Raw genomic sequence first — 13,309 nt, 5'->3', positions numbered from 1 at the left:
CACACATGTGTCACTTAGTGGGCACAGGCAGTGGTTGTGCTGGATGTTTATCATCATGGTGATTGCACTACCAGCACTGATGTCAATGTTACATAAAGAAATCTGATTATGTGGGAGTGTGGCCAGCCAGGGTCCATTGAACAGGAATGTCAGCCCTTGCTCTTACTTTTAACATGCTTCGTGCTACTGATCATGTCATGTTCTGTCACTGTGTGTCGAGCAGACAGCTGAAATCTTTAGGATAAACACCTCCAAAAAAACATAGAATCCATAGTCATGATTGAATGTAACTGCTGTATTTTAGTTCTAGTATTTTTCAACTAATGGATAATTATTGTGGATTTAAACAAATTGAGGCATTTCAGGCAGTCGTTTTAGTTTAGTTTCAAGATGCAGCGTGGAAACAGATCCTTCGGCACACCGAATCCGTGCCGACTGGGGATCCCCACACTCTAATACTATCCTACACACACTAGGGATAATTTACAATTCTACCAAGCCAATTAACCTACAAACCTGTTAGTCTTTGGAGTGTGGGAGGAAACGAGTTCCCGGAGAAAACCCACGCAGGTCACGGGGTGAACGTACAAACTCCGTTCTGACAAGCACCCGTAGTCGGGATCGAACCCAGGTCTATGGCGCTGTGAGGCAGCAACTCTATCGCTGCATTGCTTCTAGCAATTCTGACCCGCTGAGTTACTCCAGCATTTTGAGTCTGTCTTCAGTCAACTCTAGCAGTTCTATTAACGAACCGCTAAGCGTAGCTAAAGGGCAGGTGAACTGTCATGGTTGATACCAAAATTGTGAGGGGCACTGGTGTATTTGCTGATTTTTATTATCTCCCCCCCCCCCCCAGCTGAGAATTACCCACTTCAAATCAATGCAAAGAGTTTTGCAAAACTTTGCTTTCTAACACATCCCATGGATTTTTTTGGAGCAGGGTTGGGGATGCCTGGTGTGTGCATGCGTGTTTACGAAGCAGAACTTTCTGCCTGAAAATTGAGCTGTAATTAACAGACAATGTTGATATCGTCTCGTCTTGCTCCAAATGTGCTCATCCCCCGTTTCTTCTTGCAGAATAGAAATTCCATTCAAGTTCCATATGTTGCATTCAGGGTTAGTCCATGGTCTGGCATTCTGGTTTGATGTGGCCTTTATCGGATCTCAGTGAGTAGCTCCATTTCTTATTTCTATTTGAAATTGTGTAACTTGTTAACCGAGCTATTGCTGGAGGAGAGGCGCGTTTGTCTGATTTGTGAAACGTGTATGGGGTTGGAATCGGACACCTTTTTTGGAAAAGTAAATTGAGAGATTTAATTGTCAGGAGGACATTCAGTCCCTTGAACCTGTTCCGATTGATCAGAGTCTGAAGAATGGGTCTTGACCCAAATCTTCACCAGAGATGCTGTCTGACCCGATGAGTTACACCGGCTTTTGGTCTTATTTCTGTTTAATTCATCGTCGATTGTCTCCATCTCCATTTGAACATAGCCATTAATTCTCTAGCCTGACTTTAAAAAAACCTATTTTGAGGCCTAGAATTAAGTAAATATGGGGCTTTACATTATACAGCATGGAAAGTGGCCCTTCAGCCCAACGTGCCCACATCAACCAACATGCCCCATCTAATGATGGGTCTCGACCCGAAATGTCACCTACTCCTTTTTTCCAGAGATGCTGCTTGGCCTGCTGAGTTACTCCAACATTTTGTGTCCATCCCCATCTGCACTATTCCCATTAGTTTAAACTTATGGGATAGAAGATGTGTTTTACATGGCTGTAGAAGGAATAGGTTTCATGTAGCTTTAATTCCCATCATTTTTTTTGCCTGTATTGACAGAAGACTTCAAAACATTAGATTCTCAGGAGAAAACATGTTGTTTTCCCTGTGGGGATTACAAGGCCTATTGATAAAGGAAACCATTACTGCATCTGCTGCTCCAGTTAAATCTGTAGTATCGAGGAACTGCAGATGCTGGTTTACACAAGAACATAGTGCTGAATTCACTCAGCAGCTGTGGAGAAGGTAGATGGGTGACATTTCGGGTCAGTGTCGTCTGAAGAAGGGTCCCACCTGAAACATCACCAGAGATGCTGACTGACCTGCTGAGTTAATCCATGTTCTCCAGATGCTGACTGACCTGCTGAGTTATTCCAACACTTTGGCTTTCAATTAAATAGCCTTACAGTGTGGAAACGGGCCATTCAGCCCAAATTGCCCACACCGGCCAACATGTTCCACCTACATTAGTCCCACCTGCCTCCATTTGGCCCATATCCCTCTAAACCTGTCCTATTCATGTACCGGTATAAATGTTTCTTAAAAATCTATGGATTCTTTTCTTACAAGGAAAGCTTTTGTATCCTCTCAACTCTGGTTTAGTTCTTGGCGTGTGCAGACTTCTCTTTATCCCTTTCAGAATGACAGTATGGCTCTCCACAGCTCCGACTGAACCTCTGACTCATTGGTACCAAGTTCGTTGTTTGCTTCAGTCACCGCTGTTCACCAAGGCTGGTGATACTCTCTCAGGGACTGTTGTGCTGAATGCCAATAAAAGGTACACTCTCAATCCAACGTGTTTTAAAAAGCTTTGTAAATGTAATTGGAGTTGTTAATGCCATAAACGACGAAGACATAGCACAAGATTTGTCAAGCCAAATTTGTGCCTTGGCCTTAAGGGAATGTTCGGGCAGATGCAGCTTTTATGGAGTGCAGAAAGAGAGAGAAATTAGAGCAAACTAGTTTAGACAGAAGCTCTCTCTAAGTTTAGACACCTAGGTGCACAAGACCATTGCTTGTGGTGGAAAAATGTTAAACTAGATTATGACTGAAGCCAGAAGTCAAGATGCCTTCAGATATCAGAGTGTTTTATTGCAAGGGTGGGTGGAATTTTTGGGAATGAAGGAAGCAATAGGACAACTTAAAAACAAGTGTGAATTTTAAAATCAAACTACTGTCCAGTGGAGAGTGAGGTCGCAATGGGAGGATGGGCTGCTTGTCAGTTAGGACAGGTCCAGTAGAGTTTTAAATAAATTAAAGTACCTGGTAGGATGCTGACCAGAAGTATATTAAACTACACAATTGCAACATTTTGTATGAGGCACATCGCATTTTACGTATGTCGGATTTATGTGTTTTTACAATAAAGCACTTGTTCCGTTGATATCAAACCCTGATTAATATGCTCGTCTGGATTAACGTGTTCATATTTATACCTGGCAGCGTAGTTGTGTATATGTTTAATTTAAGCAGTTTTGTAATATGCGCTGCTTTTCATGACTAATCCTTGCGTAAAACAAGGTGCCTGTACGTGTGTGGGTATTTGTCTGTGTTTGTAAGAATAGTTCCCGAAACTGATGCATAAATCGTAGCTAAACGTGTATCATCACTAAATTTATATCTGATCTTAAAAGCCTCCAAGTGTAATTGAATTTTGTTTTGCTCCTTTTTATAGGCAAAGTTATGACATTAGTATTGTCGCCCAGGTAGATCAGACTGGGTCCAAATCTAGTAACTTACTCGACCTGAAGAATCCCTTTTTCAGGTAAGTATTGCAATCCAATGCTGAATTCTGTGGTGCTACATTGAAATTGTACAAATGTTCATTCACATTACGCTTTTTTTTCCTTCTCTTTTTCCCCTGGGTTTCTAAAAAGAGCATGCATTCTTCCTTTGACGTTATTCCAAGACTACCCAAATAAGTCTCCAGGTCTCTCAGCTGAGTAGTGTTGGCTGCTTCAGTGAGCATAACTGTGGTGGGATAAACTAATGCAGATGTCAGGGACAACCAAGAAAAGTAGCCGAGAAATCAGACCACCCGGTCGGTACTTGGAAACAGACGTCATCTGCTTGTGAAAGGGGAAATGTGAAGCCCATCAGATTTTACATTCTCAATCTTTCCTCTGCAATCATTGAATTATAAACTGAATATCTTTGCATTTACTGCCCTTTGAGTAACATTGAATATTTGCAGCTAGCCCTTTCTGTCTGTTAAATTCTCACATCAGGAGGAAGGGGGTATGGGGAGAGTGCAGGAACGGGGTACTGATTGTGAATGGTCAGCCATGATCACGTTGAATGGTGGTGCTGGCTCGAACGGGCCAAATAGCCGCCTCCTGCACTATTGTCACAAAATGCTGGAGTAACTCAGCAGGTCCGGCAGCATCTCAGGAGAGAAGGAATGGGTGACGTTTCGGGTCGAGACCCTTCTTCAGACACACGCCAGTCTGAAGAAGGGTCTCGACCCGAAACGTCACACATTCCTTCTCCTGAGATGCTGCCTGACGTGCTGAGTTACTCCAGCATTTTGTGAATAAATACCTTCGATTTGTACCAGCATCTGCAGTTATTTTCTTACACTCTATTGTCTATCAGCTATTTTTTTAATGAGCGAGATATTGGCAACAAATATAAATGTTCTACTCTATAGACACTTTTATAAAAGCAGTAATCTGAAAACTATAATGTCCAGTAACTACTGCTATGCAAAAAGAATGGTTTTTGTCATGAGATTTCCATGGCAATAATATTGACAATAAGGTGGAGATGAATGCTCGAGTTTAGTCACTTGGATTTTGGGTGGAAGTCATTATTTTATTATGTGGCCTAAGAGTTCTCGCCGGCCTTGTAAGTGTTCTCGCCGGCCTTGTAAGAGTTCTCGCCGGCCTTGTAAGAGTTCTCGCCGGCCTTGTAAGAGTTCTCGCCGGCCTTGTAAGAGTTCTCGCCGGCCTTGTAAGCTGAAATATCAGAAAACCAGAAGAGAGTATAATTCCGCATGGCTGACTTTATTCTAAATATTATGAATAACCCCACCCAAACCGTGTTCAAATTTATTATTGTCACAAGGTACAGTGACTGCTGTCCAAACCGACCGGGTAAACCATACATAAATACAATCAGGTCAAACTCGAGTGCAGTAGATGGAGCACAAGGGAAAGAAGGTAAAGAGTACAGAATAGAGTTGACGTATTGTAGCGCATCAGTCCCAATGACACTTTATGCTGAGGTAATGGGGAGAAGGCAGGAGAATGGGGTTGGGAGGGAGGGATAGATCAGCCATCATTGCCAGAGTTCTAATTACCACTCTGTAGGAAGGGTATTACTGCGCTGGAAGTGTGCGGAGAAGATTCACTGGGATGGGTATGAAGTGTTTCAGTTCCAAGGAGAGACTGGGTTTGATTTCCCTGGAGCAAAGAAGGCTGCAAGAGGATCTGATAGTGGTGGGGGGGGGGGGGGGAGGAGGACTGCAGGAAACATTTCCCAACCCCCTCCCTAATAGATGTGTCTAAAAGAGTGCACACACGCAAAATGCTGGAGTAACTCAGTGGGTCAGGCAAATCTTCGGTATAAACCAGCACCTGCAGTTCCATCCTACACATTTGGTTCAATAGAGTGTGGCTTTAGAGTAAGGTCTTGGAGGTTTGGAGGTAAGGCAGTGAATAAGGTGTACAGGAGAGATGCATTCATCAGCAAGGTCATGCAATAAAAGAGCCAGTGTTCATGGTGAATTTTTTAATACGTTGGTAGGGCAATGAGGATAATTTTTTTGCTTGAATCTGGAACTGACTGCCAAGAGCGTGGTTGAGGCCGGTCTGTTTCAGTCATGTCCAGATGAACATTTGAATTGCCAAGATGTGATATACGACAGCCCAAGCCCACATTCATTGATTAGCATGGATGGGTATTTGATGGCCGTTGGGCCGGTTTATGTGGAGTTTGATTCTGTGACTAAACTAAAGGTCCCCTTGTCGCTGCCCTCTGCTCACCCAACACCACCTTCCCTGTAATAATATATTATGCCCCTTACGATGGTGCTGTGATCTGTAATGTTATTTCCCTTTTGCGCAGGTACACGGGTACAACTCCCTCGCCGCCCCCAGGATCACATTATGTATCTCCGTCAGAGACCATGTGGAACTCGAATGTTTCTTACAACCTGAGCTCAGGACTAACCGTGTCAGGTATGGTACACTCTTTCATCTTTGGCCTTCTTAGTATCAGTAAATCTTGTTCTGATCCTCCGCTTTAGTTGTATGCTGCATGCAAGAGCCAAGAGTGTTTTATTGTCATCTGTCCCAAAATGGAACAATTAAGTCCTTACTTGCAGCAGCACAACAGATATCTAAACATAGGGAAGATAGACACAAAAAGCCGGAGTAAAGGGCCTGCCCCACTTAGGCGATCAATTTGGCGACTGCCGGCGACTGTCAAAGTCGTGGCAGATCACCGAACTTTTCTTTTACCCGATGACAATGACCACGACAATGCCGAGTCAGGTCGAGATTACAGCGTCTTCTGAAACATCGCGTAAATTCCCACGCTGTCAATGCTTCTCCGGCGTCCTAATTTTCGCTGAAATTACTGACAAGTCGGTAAGTACTTGAGAGTTTTGAACTATAACACCTTGTATGGGTTACTTAAAAAACAAGCTTCACTGTAACAAGGAATAAACTGGATTTGCTTCCAGTTTACTAATAGCCGTATTAAATTTTTATTTTTTTTAAGTGGTTCAGTGGATTTTTGTGAAAAGTCTGTGGGCATTCTTTGAAAATGTAAGGGAGATGCATATCTGGTTTCTGGGTTGCACATCTGGGTTTGGAGCCCACTTTAAATGTAATGGCTGAGGCCAAAAACATCGCAAAAATTTGCACGCCTCCAATCTACCTATCAAATGTCCTGGCGGTAAATAAATTGGTTAAACACAAGCATTTTATGGTACTTTACTTATTTTAATATTATGTGCTTCTAAATGTATCTTAAGAGAACCTAGCAAACCTGGGGACAGCGTGCGACAGCGATCGCAATAAGCTACGATGCCTGGCGACAAGCCAGCTGTCGCCGAGAGATTTCAAACCGTTTGATTTCTCGGCGACGCGCCGAGATCCACTACGATTTGTGGAAGACTCCTCATGATCATGCCCGAGACACCCCGGCGAACTGTCGGCGACAGCCTAGTCACCGGCAGTCGCTTTAAAATCGCCTAACTGGGACAGGCCTTTAACTCAGCGGGACAGGCAACATCTCTTGAGATAAAGGATGAGTGATGTTTCAGGTTGGAACCCTTCTGTGGTAAACATAGTGCTCTGTAAACACCATGATAAACAAAGTTCAGTATATGTACAGGTGCTTCTAAATATAATCTTAAGAGAACCTATCAAGCCTTACGATGCTTCGACTTACGATATTTCAACTTTGCACTGGTGCAAAAGGTAGCGAGCCACAGCTCGCTTCCAGCCACGTGATCACGCCTATTCAATGCATTTCGACTTGGAATATTTTCGGTTTCCAATGGGTTTTTCAGAACGTAACCCCATTCCTTCTCTCCAGAGATGCTGCCTGTCCAGCTGAGTTACTCCAGCTTTTTGTGTCTATCTAATCTATGGATAGGTGAAGTTTTGGGTTAGGACTTCTTCTGAAGGTTCCCAACACAGAAAAAGTGCGGGGAAGTTGAGGAGCACCTGTATTAGAAATAAACCTGACAAATAAGCAATGATAGTGCAAAGTCAAAAATAAATGCCCCCAAGTCTATGTCGTTCGGAGCCCATTTGGAAGTTGTAGTGTTTAATAGCCTGATGGTTGTCAGGAAGAATCTGCTCCTGACGTTACAGTTTTACGATTCCTGTACACTCTTCCCGATAGCAGAAGTAAAATGAGAGTGTGGCCAGGGAGGTGTGGCTCTCTGATGTTGACTGCCTTGTGAAGAGGGCAAATTCACCATGGACAAAACTGCCTTCTGACATGATGTCCTGAGTACATCCACTGCTGTGCTATTTTTATGCAAATATTAATATTAAATATTGCAATTATCATTTACTGTTTTATGTGCATTGACACAGCTTATTCAGTGAGCTCCATCTCCAGCCACACTCTCGGTTTCTTCTTGTCTTTGTGTTTACATTATACAATGTCAATAGGGTAGGTGTCCAGCGAAGTTTGATGGTGTCCTGTGAGATTCTGGTTTGGGTCCCTCTGAACCGTCCACAGTTCAATGGTGATTATCCCGTGATCATTTCCATACTTCAATGATATTTTATTATAAAAAAAGACTATCTATCTATGGATAGGTGATGTTTTGGGTTAGGACTTCTTCTGAAGATTCGCAACACAAAGAAATGCTGGAGTAACTCAGCAAAAAAAGACACAAAGTGTTGGAGTAACTCAGCAGCTCAGGCAGCATCTCTGGAGAACATGGATAGGTGACGTTTCGTGTTGGAAGCCTTCTTCCGAAGACATCCCAGCCTGAAACATCACCTAACAATGTTCGTCGGAGATGCTGCCTGACTTGCTGATTTACTCCAACACTTTGTCTTTTTTTGCTGAGTTACTCCAGCACTTTTTTGTGTTGCGAACCTTCAGAAGAAGTCCTAACCCAAAACATCACCTATCCATAGATAGACACAAAAAGCTGGAGTAACTCAACTGGACAGGCAGCATCTCTGGAGAAAAGGAATGGGTGACATTTCGGGTCGAGACAAGAAGGGTCTCGACCCAAAACGTCAGCTATTCCTTCTCTCCAGAAATGTTGCCTGTCCCGCTGAGTTACTCCAGCTTTTTGTGTCTACGGTTTAAACCAGCATCTGCAGTTCCACCCGACACATCACCTATCCGTGTTCTCCTGAGATGCTGAAGACAGACACAAAGTGCTGGAGTAACTCAGCGGGTCAGGCAGCATCTCTGGAGAGAAGGAATGGGTGACGTTTCGGGTTGGAGCCCTTCCTTGGATATTCCGACACATTCTCCAGAGATGGTACCTGAACCGGTTACTCCAGCTCTTTGTCTTTTTATTTGTAAACCAGCATCTGCAGTTCCTTGTTTCTAATCTGTACTTTATTGTTTCATGTACCTACACACAATGAAAATCGTGTTTTCATACAACTCTGTAAAATCTAATTGTACATGAGCACAATCATGCTCGCGTACAAGAGGGCCGTTGAATTGTGAATTTGGTTTTTGGCAGACCCTTAACAGCAGTAACTTAGTAGGACAATGTGGTAGCTATGCATGTGTGTGCCAAGCATGTAAACAAGTTCTTAATCTGCTGGTAACAATTAGATTGCTTATAGAGCACAAGCTAAACGATTGAGTTTCCTTATCAATTCAGCCATTTACTGTATCTTTCTAAAGCACACTAACTGTTATCAAGAGATACAAGGAATCGCAGGTGCTTGTTTGTACAAAAAAGACTGTGCTGGAGTAACTCAGCGAGCCAGACAGCATCTCTGGAGAATATGGATAGGTAAAGTTTTGGGTCAGGGCCCCTTCTTCAGACAGACTGTTACAATTAATTTTCTTCTCTCCACCTTAATCCAATCTCCATTTCTGTACCAAATTGGTAGTGACCATCCTATTTTTGCAGGTGTGTGCTTCAGAATTGCTGCTGACAAGCTGATAAGTGCTGCTTTATTTTACATGCATAGCTTTTTGACGCTCCGTTCAGCATTTACAACCATGAATTTTCAATGTGAAACTCGTCCTTCTCATTGGAATTGCTAGCAGTTTATAGAGGGAGATTAGTTCCATATGATGTATGTCAAATGAGATTGTGGAAGAATTTAATGCTGATATATTCTAATCTGTTAAACTCATTGCTGATGGGGGTAAAGAAGCTGACATTCTGCTTTTCCACTTTTGAAGGAGTCCCAGCAGCTTATGACTTGAGCAATGTGATTGCCAGTGGATCTGCAGTCAGCCACAACAACCTGATTCCATTAGGTAGGTATAAAATAATGCTGTTCAGCGGCTAGGTAAGAAAGTTCAAGGTTGCAAAGGAACATTGTAGCCAAGGGTTTGTCAAACTCCAAACCACAATAATCTTCACATCCTCCTTCCTTCCTTCCACTGTTATGGGGCTCTCGTTGTAATTTAAAGAGTATATGCTCCCCTGAAGCTGTGTGTGATTTGTTTAACTATGTATTAATTAATATGGTTGTGATCTGCCTGGTGGCTTGGTTCACAGGTTCTGGGATTCAACTTGGCAACACTTTTTTTGTGTCAGCCACAACCCTTTTGTGGCAAATGACACACTTTCTAAATTGGCTGATGGTCTAGAAAGTGGGATCCTGTTTCTTACCAGCTGGGTACAGAAGATTGTCATTTGATTTGGAGTTTGTCTCTCTCCCAGGTGATCGATTATGAGCCAATGGTTTTTTTAACACTTTGGGAAGTCTAGGGTGGAGTGTGTAAAAACAACCCGAGTATGATTCACTCTCGCTTTACTCTCACTATGTTGTGGAATATGTTTTGTATAGGACGGTGCTGAGAGATGATTTTGTCTGAAGTGTGCTGCATTAGATACAATCCGATATCGAAACGTATAAGATTATTAAGGGGTTGGACACGTTAGAGGCAGGAAACATGTTCCCAATGTTGGGGGAGTCCAGAACAAGGGGCCACAGTTTAAGAATGAGGGGTAGGCCATTTAGAACTGAGATGAGGAAAAACTTTTTCAGTCAGAGAGTTGTGAATCTGTGGAATTCTCTGCCTTAGAAGGCAGTGGAGGCCAATTCTCTGAATGCTTTCAAGAGAGAGCTGAATAGACAATAGGTGCAGGAGTAGGCCATTCAGCCCTTCGAGCCAGCACCACCATTCAATGCGATCATGGCTGATCACTCTCAATCAGTACCCCGTTCCTGCCTTCTCCCCATACCCCCTCACTCCGCTATCCTTAAGAACTCTATCCAGCTCTCTCTTGAAAGCATCCAACGAACTGGCCTCCACTGCCTTCTGAGGCAGAGAATTCCACACCTTCACCACTCTCTGACTGAAAAAGTTCTTCCTCATCTCCGTTCTAAATGGCCTAGCCCTTATTCTTAAACTGTGGCCCCTTGTTCTGGACTCCCCCAACATTGGGAACATGTTTCCTGCCTCTAATGTGTCCAATCCCCTAATTATCTTATATGTTTCAATAAGATCCCCCCTCATCCTTCTAAATTCCAGTGTATACAAGCCCAATCGCTCCAGCCTTTCAACATACGACAGTCCCGCCATTCCGGGAATTAACCTAGTGAACCTACGCTGCACGCCCTCCATAGCAAGAATATCCTTCCTCAAATTTGGAGACCAAAACTGCACACAGTACTCCAGGTGTGGTCTCACCAGGGCCCGGTACAACTGTAGAAGGACCTCTTTGCTCCTATACTCAACTCCTCTTGTTATGAAGGCCAACATTCCATTGGCTTTCTTCACTGCCTGCTGTACCTGCATGCTTCCTTTCATTGACTGATGCACTAGGACACCCAGATCTCGTTGAACTCCCCCTCCTCCTAACTTGACACCATTCAGATAATAACCTGCCTTTCTATTCTTACTTCCAAAGTGAATAACCTCACACTTATCTACATTAAACTGCATCTGCCATGTATCCGCCCACTCACACAACCTGTCCAAGTCACTCTGCAGCCTTATTGCATCTTCCTCACAATTCACACTACCCCCCAGCTTAGTATCATCTGCAAATTTGCTAATGGTACTTTTAATCCCTTCGTCTAAATCATTAATGTATATCGTAAATAGCTGGGGTCCCAGCACCGAACCTTGCGGTACCCCACTGGTCACTGCCTCCCATTCCGAAAGGGACCCATTTATCCCCACTGCTTTCTGTCTGTCAACCAATTTTCTATCCATGTCAGTACCCTACCCCCAATACCATGTGCCCTAATTTTGCCCACTAATCTATGTGGGACCTTGTCGAAGGCTTTCTGAAAGTCGAGGTACACCACATCCACTGACTCTCCCCTGTCAATTTTCCTAGTTACATCCTCAAAAAATTCCAGTAGATTTGTCAAGCATGATTTCCCCTTCGTAAATGCATGCTGACTCGGAATGATCCTGTTACTGCTATCCAAATGCTCAGCAATTTCGTCTTTTATGATTGACTCCAGCATCTTCCCCACCACTGATGTCAGACTAACTGGTCTATAATTACCCGTTTTCTCTCTCCCTCCTTTCTTAAAAAGTGGGATAACATTTGCTATCCTCCAATCCACAGGAACTGATCCTGAATCTATAGAACATTGAAAAATGATCTCCAATGCTTCCACTATTTCTAGAGCCACCTCCTTAAGTACCCTGGGATGCAGACCATCAGGCCCTGGGGATTTATCAGCCTTCAGTCCCATCAGTCTACCCAAAACCATTTCCTGCCTAATGTGGATTTCCTTCAGTTCCTCCATCACTCTAGGTTTTCCGGCCCCTAGAACATTTGGGAGATTGTTTGGGAGATTCACTGTCCTCAGTGAAGACAGATCCAAAGTAACGGTTTAACTCGTCTGCCATTTCTTTGTTCCCCATAATAAATTCCCCTGCTTCTGTCTTCAAGGGACCCACATTTGCCTTGACTATTTTTTTCCTCTTCACGTACCTAAAAAAACTTTTGCTATCCTCCTTTATATTTTATTAGCTAGTTTACCCTCGTATCTCATCTTTTCTCCCCGTATTGCCTTTTTAGTTAACTTTTGTTGCTCTTTAAAAGAGTCCCAATCCTCTGTCTTCCCACTCTTCTTTGCTATGTTATACTTCCTCTCCTTAATTTTTATGCTGTCCCTGACTTCCCCTGTCAGCCACAGGTGTCTCTTACTCCCCTTAGAGTCTTTCCACCTCTTTGGAATAAATTGATCCTGCAACCTCTGCATTATTCCCAGGAATACCTGCCATTGCTGTTCTACCGTCTTCCCTGCTAGGGCCTCCTTCCAGTCAATTTTGGCCAGCTCCTGCCTCATGCCTCTGTAATCCCCTTTGCTATACTGTAATACTGACACTTCCGATTTTCCCTTCTGCCTTTCCATTTGCAGAGTAAAACTTATCATGTTGTGATCACTGCCTCCTAATGGCTCTTTTACCTCTAGTCCCCTTATCAGATCAGGATCATTACACAACACTAAATCCAGAATTGCCTTCTCCCTGGTAGGCTCCAGTACAAGCTGTTCTAAGAATCCATCTCGAAGGCACTCTACAAACTCTCTTTCCTGGGGTCCATTTCCAACCTGATTTTCCCAGTCTATCTGCATGTTGAAATCTCCCATAACCACCGTAGCATTACATTTTTGACACGCCAATTTTATCTCCTGATTCAACTTGCACCCTATGTCGAGGCTACTGTTTGGAGGCCTATAGATAACTCCCATTAGGGTCTTTTTACCCTTACAATTTCTCATTTCTATCCATACTGATTCAACATCTCCTGATTCTATGTCAGGAGATCTTAAGGATAGCGGAGCCAGGGGGTATGGGGTGAAGGCAGGAACGGGGTATTGATTGAGAATGATCAGCCATGATCACATTGAATGGCGGTGTTGGCTCGAAGGGCCGAAT

General features: G+C 43.4%; 1 protein-coding gene across 2 annotated transcripts in view; it reads left to right on the top strand.

The window, feature by feature from the left end:
• The window catches only part of carm1 (coactivator-associated arginine methyltransferase 1), a 67,658-nt gene that overhangs the window by 36,435 nt on the left and 17,914 nt on the right, over positions 1–13,309 (top strand). For both annotated transcript variants that reach the window (XM_078429483.1, XM_078429482.1), the window contains exons 10-14: positions 1,078–1,167; positions 2,421–2,558; positions 3,456–3,545; positions 5,849–5,961; positions 9,635–9,712. In XM_078429483.1, the coding sequence (XP_078285609.1) occupies positions 1,078–1,167; positions 2,421–2,558; positions 3,456–3,545; positions 5,849–5,961; positions 9,635–9,712 (509 nt within the window). The remainder of the gene's footprint in view (positions 1–1,077; positions 1,168–2,420; positions 2,559–3,455; positions 3,546–5,848; positions 5,962–9,634; positions 9,713–13,309) is intronic.

The sequence above is a fragment of the Rhinoraja longicauda genome, chromosome 37 (assembly GCF_053455715.1).
Source record: "Rhinoraja longicauda isolate Sanriku21f chromosome 37, sRhiLon1.1, whole genome shotgun sequence".
NCBI classification, from domain to species: Eukaryota; Metazoa; Chordata; class Chondrichthyes; order Rajiformes; family Arhynchobatidae; genus Rhinoraja; species Rhinoraja longicauda.
This window is presented reverse-complemented; position numbering and strand designations above follow the sequence as displayed.